An 18,239-nucleotide genomic window follows, 5' to 3' on the forward strand; every position below is an offset into this window, starting at 1 on the left:
CCTGTTTCCCCCAACTGCTGGTTTTATTTTCCACTGACATAGACCAGAGATCATACAAGATGCCAAACAGAACTTGGGGGCACTGAATGAATGAAATGAAAATATCCCATGTCATGCTGAGCAAAATCAGGAAAAATTTAAAATATTAAAGTGACTGGCTTGAAACCAGTGTAAAGAAGCTGTCAAGTATAGTCTTTAGTGTACTCCAAAAACTAGCCAGAGTCCCACATGGGGTCCTGATGAAAGAATAGACACAGGTGTTGCATGGGCTCTAACCAGACCCTGGTCCTGGCACGACCTGACATAGGACTCAGAAACCTTCCTGGGGTGTGCTGAGTGTGCAAATGCCTTTCCGAACATCTCCAAGCTGTCTCAATCCAAGCAGGATTGGTCAGAGTTAATTTAGTTCTATTGGGAATAATGATTTCTTCAGACCCTAAAGCCCTTTAGGACCACTGGAAAACACTTTAAAGAACTGTGCTCTTACATTCCCATGAGGTGGCAAATCCCACTGAGCGCCTCTACTGGATGGTATTTCTTATCACACATCTAGGCTTTCTTGGCAGGCATTTTGACTACGTGTATGTCCTTAGGATCAAAATATGCCTAAATGACAATCACAGCTGAAATCACCTGCCCTTCTTTTGATGAGAATGGGACATGCGTTGAAAAAAATAGGTTCAGTTTATACAGTCTTGCTGTCCTAGAAAAGCACTAATTTGGTTTGTAGTCATATTTTCTATGTGCATGCTGGGACAATATAAGATAAAACAAAACCAAATCAAAAAACCCAACCCTGATTACCTCCCCCCACCCCCGAAACGATTTCCACCCAGTCTGGATTTTACCTCTGTTTGTTCTAAGTAACCTGTGAGTTTCCACCAGTGCACCCCAATGGAGGTGGACACATAGCCTTCCCTCTTTGGCTTGTGGGAATGTTTTGGAGGGCTCAACTCAGAACCCCTAAAGACCCTTCCCATCAAGCCCTCTGCCCTGCAAACTATTTCCCTAAACTGTCCACCTCAACAGGCAGGATCTCAGTAAGTCCAAGGTAGGTTGAAAGTCACAGCAATTCTACCTTTGTCTATGGATTCTATTATTAATAGTTCACCTCTTGCGCTTAAGAGGTAAAGCCCAGACTGAAGGTTGATGCCCCACTTCAAATAGGTACTATAAATATACTAGAGCTATCCCTGAAAAGATGCATTTGTACTTATATATATTATATTAATATATATCTGGTTATATATATATAATTTCTCTCTTTGTGTTTATATACAGGTATGTATTAATCTATAGTAAGGAAGGAGAGGTATAGTACAGGAACAAGCAGGGTTTGTGTGTTCATGTGCGTGTATTTATAGCATGTATATTTGAATGTATACAGAGAGCCTCCGTCCTTGTTTGCGTCATTACAGCGAATGTACCTGCGACCAGCGAGGAGTACCTGTGAGCGGTGAATGGACAGCAGCCCCGCATTGACGGCTCTCTCTGTCTCTTAGGCGAAGTGATTTCCGCAGGCAAGGATGGAAGCAGCCTGAGGCGAACGGGCCCAGTGTCAATCCATCCCTCCTCCAGTCGGCCCAGGAGGGACACGTGGCACCCGGGGCTGTGTGTCAGCTGCCTCTGCTCAAGCGCTCAAGGAGCCCGGAGGCCAGAGCGGGGAGGGACCATCCCTGCTGTTGGTTCAAGATATGGCTTTTCCTGCTAGATGGAGACAGGGCACATGAGAATTCTGTCTTCTAGGAGGACGCTGACCACCAGGAACACGAAGTAGAGCCCAAACATGATGAAGCCCAGCACTTTGTTCATCCGCCATTTGCAGAGGGCGATGGAGAGGATGACGAAGAGCAGCATGATGAAGAGGAGCACGATGGCGCAGAAGAGGCCGTTGCTGCTGACAGCCACTGGCTGGAACCTGCGGATGATGGTGTACAGGAGCCAGGGCAGCGGGAGCCTGCGCGGGGAGAAGCAGGGCGGAGCCGTCAGACGCGTGCAGGAAGGCATCGGGCCCAGCCTTAGCTGCTCGGGAGCTTCGCTCTGAGCAGGTTCACTGCGGCCCGGGCGCAGTCGGCCCAGGAAATCACGTATGGAAGGCAAGTGAACCTTAAAAACCTTTGTCTATGTCCTCACCAAATTAGGGAAAACCCAGAATTTGCTCTACAGTTGGACGTTATCAATGACATGACTGCTCCAGGTGGTTTTTGAATTTGGAATTATTTTTTTGCTCCTTTCTGGTTGAGATTAAAATGTTGATTTCAGCCCTAAAGAAATGTGAACTGCAGGATTTGCACAGGGTGATGGGAGAAGACAAATGAAGAAAAGGTACTGAAATGAGTGGTGAAAAGGAACAAATTATTTTTTTTTAAACGGTGAAGAGAATAGGAATGACTTAACCATTTAAAAGCAAGTGAAATTAAATGAGGTTAATGGGGACCATGGTACTATTTAACAGTCTAAAGTTTATTCTGGAAAATATGTTGACAGTCTTTTGATTTAAAAAAATGGTCTTTTTGAAAGATTTGAGGAAAACTGTTATCTTCCATTTTTGATTTTTTAAAAAAAATTTTGAACTTTTATACCCATTCTCTCCCTTTTCATTTGACTTTTAAGATAGGATGACATCTTTTGTTTCCTATCCAGAGTGGTGATTCTGAAAGACATCAGGAAAGCTAGTTGCCAGGTATACGAAAGGAGTCGACTAGAATTCTGTGGGAGAGGAACGTGGCTGAAAACACACGGCTGGAGGGGCGTGGGCTTCTCCCAGGAGCTGGCGAAATGGAGTCGGTTCTACCCATTGATCCTAATGATGGGGCGGAGCCTAGAGAGACGGGGACCCAGCTGGTTGAGCCTTCTGCATGGCAACGGCCCAGGGAGGTCAGTCTTGGCCTGGTCTCACAGTGTGGAAGAGGAGGTGCTCTTTTGAAATATTAATTTCTCCAGAGGAAAAGCAAATAGTTTGTGAGCGAAATAATGAGGGTGAAAGGGGCAGTGAGGTTATTCATTTGCCTCCTCTGCTGGAGAGAGTGCATGGAAGACAGAGGCCATGCATTACACATCTTTGAAATCCCAGGGCCTTTATCTGGGCGCATATGTTAACCTGGGCCAACCTGAAATGACTGAGGTGACTGCCTTGTGGTGGTCAGTACGGGTACTTTGCCAACCAGAGCCTGTCCGGGAGGTGCTTGCTTTAGTGGGCATGGTGGGGAGGGAGGTGTTCTACCGGGACAGCCCCGGAACAGGTGTAATTCCAGTTCTCAGCAGGAGGGGGCAGCCCTGGCATCCTGAGATCAGCAATGAAAAGTCAGAAGAGGAAAGGGGAGGGCCTGAGAGTGAGGGTGACACAAAAAATGAAAACCTTTGATGGGGACTTGTCCTGGGGAAGTCTTTTTTCATCTCTTATAAAGAAAGAGACCCCAACCCATTTTATTCTTAGTGAACTAGACACACACACACACACACACACACACACACACACTTCTGGTGAAGTTGAGGTTGACAGCACTATAAATATTTTGCAAAAACCCTTTGTGGAAAAACACGACATTTTTCATACCTTTTGATCTATCAATTCTATTGTCAGGGATCAAACATAAGAAATCATTTAAAATGCAGATGTAACTTCAGAAAAATTATTTTGGTGTTATTTTGGATAGTAAAAAAATGGGGGATCTTTAATAATCTCTAGTAACAGGGAACTAATTAAATAGTAAATAAGTCAATGTAATGTTATATAACTATTTGAAATCACAAGCTTATAACGATAAAGGAAAATACTCATATTCTAAACTTAGATGAAATATATATAAAAATAGTAGTGCAATTTCAATTATGTAAAACATACATGAAGTAAAAAAAGGTAGTGAATTATAATTGATATTTATTTGTGCATTTATATATTTTCTAAATCTGTGAGTATATATTAATCATATAAGCAAAAAGAAAATGCTGGCCAAGAATATGAAGAAACTTTTACACTCAATATATTGCTAATGATGTCACTTAATATATTGCAAACAACATTGTAAATTGGCATAAACTCTTGGGAAAGAACCTTTTGGAAAAGAAATATACAAAATACATCAATAGCCATTAAAATGCTCAATATATTCAATGCATTAATACTACTTGAAGGACTTTATCTTAAAATAAAAACAGGAAGTTTTTCTGCATAAAGGTGTTCATCAAAGCACTCATGATAGCAGAAAATTGAAAAAATAAAAAGATCCTATTACATGATAATACTTAAACTGAAAAGCAACAAGAAGGAATGTTTGAAGTTATAAAATGTTAGTTATAAGAGCTAGGAAAAATCTTAGAAAAATGGTCAATATGATTTATTAATAGATACCTCTTTGTGGCAGGCATACATGGCTTTAAAATAAAATGGAAAAATAAAACCCTTCCAAGAGGACAAAATTGAATATTTCACTAGGAAAACTTTGTGAAATATTTGGAAGAGAACATACAAAAATGAATTGTTGTTTCTGGGTAGTAGGATTAGCGGTGATTTTTTTTTTTTAAACTTTCATTTATTATGTGTGTGTATAATTTAAGAACAATGAACAAAAAGCATTTGGTAATTGCCTATGATATATATTCTTCAGAAACGTGACAAATATGTCTAACTGAACACATGTAATCTTTCTCAACTTGTAGGATTTTTTCTTTTTATATTATAGAATGTGTTTTTTTCCTTTTTACAAGAGATTAACCAAGAAAACTACTATAAATGTGTGGACAGCAAAACTGAGAAACACTGTTTATAAGAGGGACAACTTCCTTTAAAACATATAGCTTTTAAGGCATCTATCCGTCCATCCATCCATCCATCCATTTATTCCACAAACATTTGTCAAGCCACTACCAATGAATGGCAATGGACGAGGCTTTGGTGAGTTCCTGCTCTTGGGGAGTTCACAGTCTAGTGGACAGACATGACCGTGACAAGAGTAAGATATACAGAGAGTGTACCGGAGAAGAGTCCCCAAGTCAGGACCAGGGGAATCAGAGAAGTCAGGATTTGGGTTGACACTGGAAGGATAAACCAGATAGTCTGCAGTTGACAGCACTAACTCTTTGTTCAAGTTCCACCTACCTCCTTCAGCTTTCTTATCTGAAAAATAGGGATAATACACACCTCACAGGATCATTGTGTGGCTTAAACAGATAAAAATGTATGTACAGTGTACACGGTAGACACTGGTTTGAAAAATAATAAATATTAATGTATATTTGGTAATGAAAAGGTGTAAGAGAGAACAATATTCAAGATGTTTGGTGAGAAAGTTGATGCATTTTAGTGGGCTTCCAAACAGAAGTGTCAAGAGCCCAGTTGTCCTGGGGACATGAGGATAACATCCCGTGTCTTATTTTCTCAGGGGGCTGCCCTTCAGGGTTACTTGTCAGACTACTTATACTTTTCACAAGTTAAAAGAAACAGTATGGATAACAGTGCCCCTTCCCAACTGGATTCACTTTAGTGATTATTCATATTGAAAACTCTAGTTTGCTTAACTGTAAGAACAGATCTCATTTTCTGACTAGAATATCTTCATCGGCACAGATAAACACATGAACATGCCAAGACTGCCAGCATTTTCCAAGGAAGGAGACAGGATATTTGTGCTGGGCCTATGTTTGTTCCAATCTGCCTTAAAATCCAAATCTCACCTTAGCTTGGTGGGGACTTTAATTAAAACATGGAAAAAATATCATGACACTATCAGCGTTATCTAGTTCCGCCTGGATGTTGTTATATAAGTGAAATTCTCTTAAAGTATTTTCCTAAAACATCCATTGTTGTATGAAAGTATGTATTTCTGTCTGTCCAGGGATGACTTATTCTACATTAAGTTCTCTGAAAATGAGAAGGAGAATTGGGGAAATCTAATGGTACTGTCAGTCTTTACTTTCTATTAGTATTGGTCGGTTTTGGGCTTAAGATCCTGGTCATGTCTTTTCAGCTTCTAAGAAGACAAAAACAGTGATGGAGCTGGCATGCATCTTTATACAACTATCTCTACTCACCCTACAGTGATGTCAAAAATGTTGCTTCCAACAGAGCTGGACACGGCCATGTCCCCTAGCCCCTTCCGGGCCACTATGACGCTGGTGATAAGATCAGGGATGGAGGTCCCAGCAGCCAAGATGGTCAGACCCATAATCTCCTCACTAATGCCAATTGTCTCTCCAACCTAAACGTCAGAACAGGGATAAACATATGAGTGTCTGAAGTCACAAAATCATCGAAACCACACAAATATCAATGCAATCTCCTTTTAATGAATTTCTATTCTGTGCTCTGTGAAGTGCTGAAGTCATAAAGATGAATAAGCCACAATCATAGCCAGTAGAGGAGCTAATACTTTTATGTATTCAGACCCAAGAGATCAGGAAAGTTCACATGAGAAATAAACAATCTCAAGTTACAAAGAGCTACAGAGGGCTAGAGCGCAGCCTCTGTACGGTGCTTTCTAAGACTGAGCTGGGGAAGCTGCAGGATCAGAGTTAGAAAAGCTAACTGGCCACCTTATCCAGGGGCCAGCCCGGGGCAGTGGCACCAAGTCCTGCAGCAGATATGCCCTTCAGTTTACCAGCAAAAGTTAAGGACTGACACCCAGCGTCCCCATTTTTCCTTAGCATCTCCTAGTGTCTGTAACACACTTTTAAATATTTGTACACTCTACCATTTCACAAAAAAACTTGATTTTGGGGTTTGGTAATATGAGACTGTAAATCAGCAAAGCAACTGCAGAGAAGCAAAAGCCAGGGAATCTGAGGACCTGGGACCAAGTTCTGGCTCTGGAATTTATTAAGTTCTTGACTTACTGGTGACTGGACCGATTGTACGATGTCTTTGACCCTCACTTTCTCATCTACAGAGTGAGGATAATAATACCTACTTTACCAGGTACTTCTGAGGACTAAATGGTAATTTGTGGAAAGGCCCTTTATAAATAGTACATCATTATTGAAAAGCAAGGTGGCGGCAGCTATTATTTAATACATTTTCTTTTGGTCTTTGCCTTTTAAGACTGATGAGTTCTATTTTGAAGTATTGGTCTAGCCTCATATGGAAGCTCCTCCATTCTTTTGAGCAATTTGTTTGTCTTCTTGGGACTTTTTAAAACTTTATGTACTTTGCTGGAGTTGGTGAGCTGCAGTTCTGAAAACCTTCAAGATAGTGCTTTCCATCTGGTTTCCAACAGGCTACTTGATGATATCCAGTGTTTTTTAAAAAAAAATTTAAATGGCTGAAATAGCATATAAGGACAAGGCTTTTTAGAGAGTAGAATGCACTCACTTCTAAATCGTTTTTTAAAAATTTTTATAAGTAGGCCAGGTGCGGTGGCTCACGCCTGTAATCCTAGCACTCTGGGAGGCCAAGGCGGGAGGATCACTCAAGGTCAGGAGTTCAAGACCAGCCTGAGCAAGAGCGAGACCCTGTCGCTACCAAAAATAGAAAGAAAATATCTGGACAGCTAAAAATATATATAGAAAAAAATTAGCCGGGCATGGTGGCACGTGCCTGTAGTCCCAGCTACTCGGGAGGCTGAGGCACAAGGATTGCTTAAGCCCAGGAGTTTGAGGTTGCTGTGAGCTAGGCTGACGCCATGGCACTCTAGCCTGGGCAACAGAGTGAGACTCTGTCTCAAAAAAAAAAAAAAATTTTTTTTTATAAGTAGTAGGTTGGTTCTTTTCATTTTTAAATGGTATTTCTTGAAGAACAAAAGTTTTAATTTTGATGAAATCTAATTTATCCATTTTTTTTCTTTTATGGATCATCCTTTTCTATTATATCAAAGAAGAACTCTTTGCCTGACCTATGGTCATGTGTATTTTCTATGTTTTCTTTTAAAAGTTTGGTAGCTTTAGCTCTTACATTTAGAATTATGATCCACTTTGAGTTAGTTTTTGAGTATAGTATGAGGTAAGGATCTAAGTTTATTTATTTTGGCATATGGAAATCCAATTATTCCAGCACCATTTGTTGAAAAGTCTATCCACATATGTTCTCTTGGTATATATTTCCTCATTTCAAATTGCTATATTTTATTTATGTTAACAAGTATAATAATTTTAGGACTATATTAAACAAAGGATACAAGTGGGAAGTTTGGAATTTATGTAGTATATAATAAAGAATAAAAGCATGAGTTTTGGAGCTGCACCGTCCTGGGTTAGAATCTCAGTCTACCACTTATTACCTGCGTGATCTTGGGTGATCTTAAAGATTTAAAGCTTAAAGTTTAAAGCTTTAAACTTTATCTGTAAACCTCCCTCATAGGATTTGAACCTATGTGTAGGGTTACTGTCAAGATTTTAAAGACAAAGAGATGTAAATTGCACGGTAGTTGTAGTACACACTCAATTACCAATGGTTACCACTATCATCTTCGAAAATGTGAAACCCTGATTTTCAATAACAAGTACTGAGAGTATATTCTTGTGACAGGTGTTATGACTGGTATTGAGTTAAAAGGGATGAAAATGAAATACATCATCATTTTTATAGACTGAAGCTCAAGTAAGAGGCCAATTTGTCTCCAGGTCCTTTCCTAAACGCCAGTTTTGAAAGGCTGGGGACAGCATGAGGTGAGTGGCTGCCTGAAATAAAGCAAGTGCCCCTGATCCAGGCACAATCCTGACACTTCGCAGGCCGGAGCTGGCCTGGCTTCAGGCTGCAGAGAGCAAGAAGCAGTTAGTCTTTCCTTCCTCCAGGTGGCTGTTTGAGGGCTATGATTTGATTCTGTGCTATGGTGAAAGGCCTGGAGACTTGGGAAAATTAAGTGGAGTAAATTCCTTTAGTCCTGGGATGTGTAACTTGTCTGTGTCGCACTCAATATTGTCATGACAGTTTTAGAAAGCAAACACATTGATTAACCACTTGGCAACCAAGATCAAAGAAAAACCAGGCAGATGAATGTCACTATCAATGTCTTACCTGGTGCGCCCACCAGACCATCAAGTAAGAGAATACTGCAATCCAGGTGATGGAGCCAAAGAATGTGATGGGAAAAAACTTCCTTGATGACTGAAAGACAACCAGGAAGAGGGGAGAGTGTCAGTGTTATCAGTGGAGGTGGATCCAGTAGTTCAAAGCTAAAGCCATCAATGCAGCTATTTCTCCTGCATCTTGGTAAGATTAGCAATCAAAAGGACCTACCCACCCCGATCAAGCTGGGCAGTAAGATTCTGTCTTGGAAATGTGAAATTGGTGGGAGCTGAATGATCACAATTCTGGTTCCTGAAACGGAGGTCTCTCGAAGAGAATGTCTGGTAGTTCTTGCTGCTAAATGGTCAGGTTCCCTCTGCTCCTGTTCTTTCTAAGGCCTGATTTCTCAGGCTTTCCTTCAAATCTATTAACTACCCCATATTCTCCTTCTGTATCCTTCTCCCTTTTATTTCCTTTGCTTCAGGTCTGTCAGAATCAGTTTTTATTGCTTGCAAACCATGTATTCTAGTAATCCATGTGCCAGAAAACCTTTGGGATTCATTACATTGAACAAGAAATGTGAAGGATCAATAGGTTTAAAATAGATTGGCTTATCTTACAGTCCCATGAATTATCAGGAAAGCCACACAGAAGCCACCCCCACAGCTTCCACAGGTTCCTAATGACAGCCAGTCTCCAGGACATTTGAACCACACAGGCTGACTGGAGTAGACAGAGGCAGAAATGCCCAATTGGGCTGGTCTCCACCAGGGTGGAAGATCAGACATTGCTCTTGGGAATGTTTTCTCTCCTGTTCTCCACCCCAAACTGTATCTTGTCCAGTTCTGCTTCTAGCGCTAGACATTATGCAATTGCAGGCTTACAAGGTGAGCACTTTCAAAGTTTCCTAGGAACATCGGCCAAAAGTCAGACACTCAGAATTCAGTGTTCCTTATCCGATTCCACTAAAGGGAAATCCAGGCTTGCAGTGTAGTGTTCTGTTGATGCCCTGTGTTGAAAAATTGGGGTCCTTTAAAACCTGCTCGGACAGCAGAATGCTGTCAGAGAGCCTCTCACCTATTATTGCCGAACACTTTTTATTTCAAAGCTTTCCACGTTGAGAAACAATCTCACTTTTTGCTTTGATAATGCCATCCAATTTTGTCCAGAGAAATGAATCTTAGAGTTGACTTGGATGAAAGCAATCTCAATCGTCTGAAGGGCTGATCTTGGGCAGTCATGTAGAACACTTTCTGCCTTGGCTTTTGAGAGCTTCATTAAAAGGAAAAGATAACTTGTACATAGTAATCTTTTGAATATCTATAATGATGAACATAGTCTCTATCGCTCCAAACCAGACTTATGTTCTCTTTAGTAATTTCAAGTTTTCAATACATGTTTTCATTATCATTCACATGGTTCTGTTAAACGTCACAGTAACCATTTTGCTGTTTAAATGACTGCCTTTTTTTTTTTTTTTTTTTTTGCCATTCATTAGCTTGGATGTCTGGAAGACCAAGCAAGCTTGGTTAAATTGGGGGAGGGCATCAGGTCACAGTGAGTAGCCAAAACCTTACTCTCAAACGCTTCCCTGACCCTTTCCTTTTCTTTTCTCCTTCCTTCCTTCCTTCCTTCCGACAGGGTGTCACTCTGTCACCCCGGCAACCTCAAACTCCTGGGCTCAAGTGATCCTTCTTCAGTCTCCTAGTAGCTGGAACTACAAGTGTGCACAACCATGCCTGGCTAATTTTTTCTATTTTTTGTAGAGATGGGGTCTCACTCTTGCTCAGGCTGGTCTCCAACTCCTGGCCTCAAGCAATCCTCCCTCCTTGGCCTCTCAGAGTGCTAGGATTATAGGCGTGACACCATGACTGGCCCTCTTCCTTTTCTTAGAAGGAAAATATTTTGGACAAGGACTCAGACCCCTCCCAGGGACTTGAGCACTTTAATGTTAATGGAAAGCAATGATCAGTTTTTCAAAGTGGAGATTATGATCTTCACTTTTGAGAACAAATTTCTTTAGAGCTGGAGTTCAGTTGGATTCTGGAGACCAGATTCCTTGAGCCAGTGCTAAGAGATCAAGTTATCCCAGGCAAGGCACTTAGCTGATTAGAAATCTCATCCTTTTCTTGTGGTCACAAGTCACTGTTTCAGGATCCTAGGTGTGATGAGGGCTTCATCTCCCACGGCTGTGCTCTGTTTACAGGGAAGAGAAGGCTCCTTTTGCCATGTGGGGCCGCACATGTGATCTGAGCAGCAACCAGTGCTTGATTCTGAGCACCGTGTGAGGGGAATGGAGGCTTTCTCCATACTTTAAGGTGTGGCGCATGTGCTGGATGTCCTGGGAGAGTCCTCTTTCCATACATTGCTCGCTTTCCAGGTTAGCTCATTTACTAAATATGTAATTATTTTATTTTTGTTCCTTTGCATGTCTGTTCATTGAGATAACTTCACAAGTCAGAATCAAATCATTTGAACATATATATATATTTTTTAATCATCACTGAGCTATAGAATATTCTCAGCTAAAAGGTAGAAAGCAAAGACTCAGGCTAAGGATTGAGATTAAAAGAAGTAAATTGGCCCTGGGTGCTCTGTCTTGCGGGCCGGCCACCGCAGGGTCATCTAAATTAAAAAAAAAAGAAAAGATAAGAAAAAAAAAATAGGATTGAAAGGAGCCAAATTTAAGTCAACATATTCTTGAAAACCTCTCTAAGTCAATATTAGATGATCATGATTCTTAATCGAGAAGCCAATTAGTAATGAATGGGCATTGAAACATACCTAATGTTGCATTAGAGGTGCATTGCAAAAAAAAGGCTAAAGATAAATTTTCTTTGTGAATTTTCAGAGTCTTCATCATAATCTAGGGGTAGGTGAAGGCTGGGCATCTACCCTGCACCCAGATATTGAACCTGAGATAGAATTCAAACCTAGGTCTGCCCGACTGCACAGCATGTGCTCCTAACATCTAGGTTATACTGACACTTTTCTGAAGAAAAATAGGGCCAACAGAGCTCAAAATATACCCCGCCATAGACATAATGATCATCATCCAAATACTAGGCTCTGCTTGGAATGTTAGAAAATAAAAAAAGCATCCAGGAAGTGGAGACTAGCGTTCGGCTGTATGGCCATCTGCTTCTCCCAGCCTCCCAGACTGTTCCTGCTTCGGAAGTAGCAGCCCTTCCTGCAGCGGCAGTTTGGCGAAGTGTTTCCCAACTGTCAACCCCTCTAACGATTTCCATTTTCACAACCCAAGTAATTCCTTCTTCTCTCATTTTTTTCTGGACCATTCCCCGTATTTGGACTCCATAGTGTCATTCCAGACATCACGGCCCAGTAACACCTTTATAGGTTTTTAGTTACCCGTGTCACGGGAAGGAAGAAAATGGCCCTTGAAGCCAAGGTCTAACATGCCAATTTATGGTTAGCAATGGAGGTTCGTCCTGACATCTGCCGGGCTAGGCCTCATACTAATTAGCAAATAAGCAAATCGTGTCCATGTGCTGGCCATTTTGTTCCCAATCTAATGGTTTACTTATATAATTCACAGCTAATGTTCTCATTAGATGCTTTTAGTACATCAGAGTGATATTGACTTGGCTTGAAAAAAGTTACTGGACGTTAACAGGTTGCACAAATTGGCCATATTCTTACTGAATTAAAGCCAACAAATACTCACTGAGCATCTGCTCTGTGCAGGGTTGTGGGGTGTACATATTTAACAAAGTTCCCCCGAACCTTCGTATTAAAGATTGAAAGTGTGGTCTCCGGATTAACATGACTGATATTGAAATCTTTGTCTATGAATTACAGGCTATGTGCCCTTAGACAAAATAATTTAATCTATCTAAGCCTCGGTTTCTTCATCTGTAAAATGGAAGAAATAACAATATCTAATTGTTCTCAGGATTTCATGCACATAAAATGTTTAGTAAAGTGCCTGGCACATAACAAGTGCTTAGATAATAATTGTAGTTGTTACTAGACAATACAGTTGTCCCTTGGTATCCATGGGGAATTGTTTCCAGGACATCCTCCTTGGATACCAAAATCTGTGGATGCACAAGTCCCTTATATAAAATGACATAATATTTGCATTTAGCCTATGCACATCCTCCTGTATACTTTAATCTTTTGATTATTTATAATACCTAATAAAATGTAAATGCTGTGTAAATCATTGTATTGTTTTTATTTGTATGTTTAATTATAATATTGTTATTTTTTATCATTTTTTTCCTCCTGAATATATTTGATCTGTGATTGGTTGCATGCAGAACCTGCAGACACAGAGGGCCGACTGCATTGTTCTCAATGTTCTCATTTTAGCTTTAAGAGATGAGGAAACTGATACTCAGGAAGATGAAAGTGACCATGGAGACCTGGCCTCTAGTCTTGTCTTTGCCTCTTTCTAGCTGGGTGTGCTTGGACAAGTCACTAAGCCTCTCTGGGTCTCAACCACTCCATCCTTGCTAGAATTGTGCTTGGCACATAGCAGACTCTCAATAAATACTCCATGAACGAACAAATGATAGAAATCGCAAACACCTAGCTGGGCTCTAAGTTCCTTCCTAGTTTTAAAGGGGCATGTTTTTGTATCTCATTAGATGCATTTCTGGTTTGTAAGAACACCCATCCTAGGTCATGAGAGAAGACTTTTTGGGTCTTTATTTTGTTTACTGTTTTCAATTTTCATCAAAGACATATTCCTCATTAGGGTTTATGTTTTAGTTCTTTTACTTTTGAAACAAAGCCATTAATTTAGGAAAACTATAAACATGAAGCCCGTATTAATTATCTGAGCTGAAAATATGCATGATTCAACAAACACTGTCATATCATTTGCATATAAATGAACGGGAAATAAAAACAAGTGGGAGTACTATTTACTCTGAAACGAGGAAGTATACATTAAAAAATCATGTTTTCCTTGTAATATTTGTCAAGGTTTGGTATATTCATCTCCGTGGGTAATTCAAAATGTACTGAAGAGGTAGAGCTGCCAGGCCCTAAGGAGGAGTAAATATCTATTAGTTGATAATTTTCTTCTCTCTCTTTTTTCTCCCTGATATTTTCTCAAGAGGCTGTTATGACAGTACATGAGGTCTGTGGCAGATTGCAAAAATGGCCACAAGACTTCCGTGCTCCTCCCAGCAAGAGGAGAGGTCTAGGCTGGGGGCGGTGGCTCACACCTGTAATCCTAGCACTCTGGGAAGCCGAGGCGGGAGGATTGCTTGAGGTCAGGAGTTCAAGACAAGCCTCAGCAGGAGTGAGACCCCATCTCTACTAAAAATAGAAAAAATTAGCCGGGTGTGGTGGCGCATGCCCGTAGTCCCAGCTACTCAGGAGGCTGAGGCAGGAGGATTGCTTGAGCCCAGGAGTTTGAGGTTGCCGTGAGCTAGGCTGACAACACGACACTCTAGCCCAGGTGACAGAGTGAGACTCTGTCTCAAAAAAAAAAAAAAAAAAAGAGGTGAGGTCTATTTCCCCACCTTTTGAATCTGGGCTGGCCTTATGACTTGCTTTGACCAATAGAATGTGGTGGAAGTGTGCAAATTCCAAATTAGATCTCAAGAGGTCTTTGTAGCTTTCATTCTTGCTGCTCTTGGCACTTTGCCGTTATGTAAGTCCAGGCTAGCCTGCTTAAGGATAGGAGACCAGGTGGAGCAGAGACAAGCTGTTCCAGCTGAGACACCCCTACGCCAACCAGCCCCCAGCCATGTAAGCAAGTCCCACTGAGACCAGCGGATGAAATGTCCAGCTGAGCTCAGCCCAAATTGCCAATTCACAGAATTATGGGCTAAAAAATGCTTCTTGCTTTAAGCCACTAAGTTGGAGAGGTGTGTCATATAGCAAGAGACAACTGATACAAGATCAAATCTAATGAAAATCTTCTCACTAAGCATGATCATTTATTGGCTTTTGTATCAGCTGTTGTGGTTTCTTTCATTTGGCATATTGTATAGGCAGAGGATGGCCATAGAATTTATCTTTGTATTTACTTTATATTTTTATAAAATAAAATAAATTTATTTTATATATTTATATTTATCCCAGTATGCTTTGGGAGTATTCTGGGCAAACTGGGATGTCTGGTCACCGTAGAAGTGCAATACCTTGTTGATGATCATCTCTTTATGTACGCTGTCCTTAATCACAGAATGGCATGGCTGGCGTGAAGTCTAGAGATCTTCCAATCTTTTATTCCCAGAGAAGGAAAAATGGGGTCCAGAGCTGAGATGTGCCTTTCCCAAGGTTGCACAGCTCATGAGTTGTGGGGGGAAACCCACTGCAGTCAATGTGGTAGAATGAAAATGTTCTGGAATCATGAGACATGGGTTCAAGTCCAGCTTCTCTCACAAATACAGCTGTGCAATCTTGCTCTGTAGTTATATGTGGGCATGCCCTGTTTCCTCTACTAAACTTAGAGCTCCTTAAAGGTAGAAATTGTGAATTTTATGTCTCTACATCTTTTTAAGGGCCCAAACCCAGTGCTTGGCGTATCATAGGTGCTCAATAAATATTTGCTGAGAATGTTTAAAAACAACCAAATGTTCTGCATGAGAGTCTCACTTCTGCTTGGAACAGCACGTAGTATACTCAGAAAAAGACGGGAAAAACTCCAGTCCATCCCAGGGCTGGCCCTTGAGGGCATGGTGAGGGAAAGCCCCACTGCTTACCCTGGCCCACGCCACAGGGGCTGGCTCTCACAGGTGCCCTGCACAGGGAGTGACAAGTCAACGGCATCGCAGAGGAGAGCATTGTGTCCAGCTCCATCTTCTTGCTCTGTGCCCCTCGGGATTACAGAATCAGCCAGGGCGGTTGTCATGATCCAGGTAACTTAACTACTGCCTTGGTTGATTCCTGTTTGTTTTGCAGGAATTGCTAGTTGGGAGCCTTTGATGTTCTCCCGCAGCTCCTTTGACCTTTGAGCTCAGACTCCCAAGAGGATGGACACTTTGCCAGCCCTGGCTCTAAGAGACCCTCCCAACCCCGAGAGCCCAGGGCCTTGAGTTACTGGCATCTTCCTCCCATTCCTGCACATCTTCCTGACTGTCTCAGTGGTTGTGTGCTGACATCCTCCTATCAGCCAATCAGTCCCCTCTACTCTGGGCCACAACACACTAGGACTTTTGTGGGGATGTAGAAAACCATATCTGTCTCCCTGATTCGCCTCGCTTGGGCCAAACAAAAGCACTGGGCTAACAGCACAGCAACCGCAAGAGAGAGAGAGAGAGAAAGTGAGCGCGCGCAAGCGAATGCATGTGAGTCAGCACATCTCAGGAATGTCAACGTGATACGAGCAAAAAAAAGAAAAAGAAAAAAAATCAAATACATCTAGCTATTTGGTTGTAGGTTTTCAGGAAGCCAGGCCTTTGCATAGAGCAGATGTTCTGCAATTGTATCTTGAATAAAGAAACCTAAATATTGTTTTAAGTGAACCACACCTGTTATATGCATCCTTTACCAGGAAACCTCTGAAGTTGGGAGTCCTTTCCTGCTGTCTCCTTGCCCAGACATGGCTCTCCACCAGGCTGGAGTATTTACAGGCCAGGCTAATGGGACGGGATTTTTCTTCTGTCTTTTTCATATGAGGAAAGTGGGACCATCATGGGACTCTTGAAGGCTTATAAAATTATACTGGATGTTACCATAGTATTCTTCTATTCCAAATGCTTTTAGAAATAATTTTTTTCAGATTTCTACCTTCTGGCACCGTAAAATATGAGAAGCCCAAGGGCATGTGCTTACACAGACCTGGGTCTGAATCTCAGCTTTGTCTTCAAGGATGTGACCAGGTATAAATCAGTTAACTTCTTTGTGCCTAAATTTCTTTCTACTTATGCCAATAATATACATATTCCTACCCTAGATGTTTCCTGAGATTCCACAATATAGCTTATTGTGGGCCAATAACTCAAGGCCCTGGGCTCTCAGGGTTGGGCGCGCCTCTTAGAGCAAGGGCTGGCAAAGGGTCCAGAATGAAATGGTGGTTGTTTCACACCACTAAGTTTTGCAGTTGTTTGTTATGCAGATTTGATAACCTGAACAGTCACTGTGATTGTGTGTCGGTCCAGAGAAATTTTAGGCGTATATAGGAAGACACAATAATGCGTGTCACCTTCCCTTTTCCCTTTAGCATAAATTGAAGCAGACCACGCACACCTGTGCTCCATGCTTTTTAGAGGGAACCTATTCAAAAATGCCTTACTCACGGGTTTGCGGACATCCGGTAAGGTGATCCAGAGAGGAAAGACTATGGGAAGAACAATCAGAAACGTGACTCGCTTGCGGGTGTTGGAAGGCCAGGCCAGGCTGAGAGGCTGGTCCTCCTCATCGTCAGCTGTCTCTGTGGTCTGTTGTAATAAAAAAAGAGAGAGAAAAAATAAGCAAACCAAAAAGAGGGTGATGTACACAGGCCCAAACAGCAAGAGCACAGGGCAAGGGAGGGAAGCTCCAGATCTCATTAGGAGTTTCCCCCCGCAAGTTGTCCAAGCCGCTTCCTACACGTATTTTTTAGATTTGTAAGGGAACCCCATCTGCCACAGTCTGAGTGCCAGGAACAAACAGTAAGTTGCCCAGCCATGAGAATTGAAGAACTTTCTTTTCTCTCCTTGAACACTCTTTGGCTTCTCGTGTTCATCAGTTGACTGTGTAACTCGAGTGGGCTCTAGCTACGATTCAACCCACTCTAGCTACGATTTGTGAACCTTTTACCAGAAACTGGATCTGCAGAGCAAAAGACCTGATGACCACCATGTCCCCTCTTCCCTCCTCCTGGAGGACAAAGCCACAGGACTCGAATCCTTGGGAAGGAAAACACTGATACACTGATAAAAATTAAAATTTCTTATTGTTCCTTTTTTGTTTTTTTTGGTAGAGCACTGATTTTCAGCAGGCAAATGAAGGTAACCACAGAAACAATTCAGTAATGATACTTCTCGTGGCCCTGGAATAGTTAAGCTCATAGATTTTTTTGTGGTCGTGAGTTTTTAATCTGTTTAACCACCTTGTTGAAGCAACAATTCGAGACGATTTTACTTGCAGCCAAAGACTTATATGCAAACATATGCCTCAATCCTCAGAGAAACGGAAAGCAGCCGTCAAGCAAGACACTGAACCCGCACAGGGCCACAGAGCCAGGTGGAAACTTCAGAGTTCCTGACCTGGCAGGGAGCGGCCAGTGTTTTCTTCGCCAGCCACTGGAGTCAGCAGCTTGTGAAGTCCCAGAGCCCGAAGAGACGTGAGGCGGATGTGGGCCCGGCAGGATGACCATTAGCTTGTCAGATGGGCC

The 18,239-nt window shown here is 41.7% G+C and overlaps 1 protein-coding gene across 2 annotated transcripts in view; it reads right to left on the reverse strand.

Moving 5' to 3' along the window:
* Positions 1-1,707: 1,707 nt before the first annotated feature.
* Positions 1,708-18,239, reverse strand: part of SLC24A2 (solute carrier family 24 member 2) — a 219,830-nt gene continuing 203,298 nt past the window's right edge. For both annotated transcript variants that reach the window (XM_069474239.1, XM_069474238.1), the window contains 4 exons: positions 17,161-17,292; positions 8,948-9,037; positions 6,031-6,197; positions 1,708-1,957 (listed from right to left, as the gene is read on the reverse strand). In XM_069474239.1, the coding sequence (XP_069330340.1) occupies positions 1,708-1,957; positions 6,031-6,197; positions 8,948-9,037; positions 17,161-17,292 (639 nt within the window). The remainder of the gene's footprint in view (positions 1,958-6,030; positions 6,198-8,947; positions 9,038-17,160; positions 17,293-18,239) is intronic.

Source organism: Eulemur rufifrons, chromosome 7, assembly GCF_041146395.1.
Source record: "Eulemur rufifrons isolate Redbay chromosome 7, OSU_ERuf_1, whole genome shotgun sequence".
Taxonomy (NCBI): Eukaryota; Metazoa; Chordata; class Mammalia; order Primates; family Lemuridae; genus Eulemur; species Eulemur rufifrons.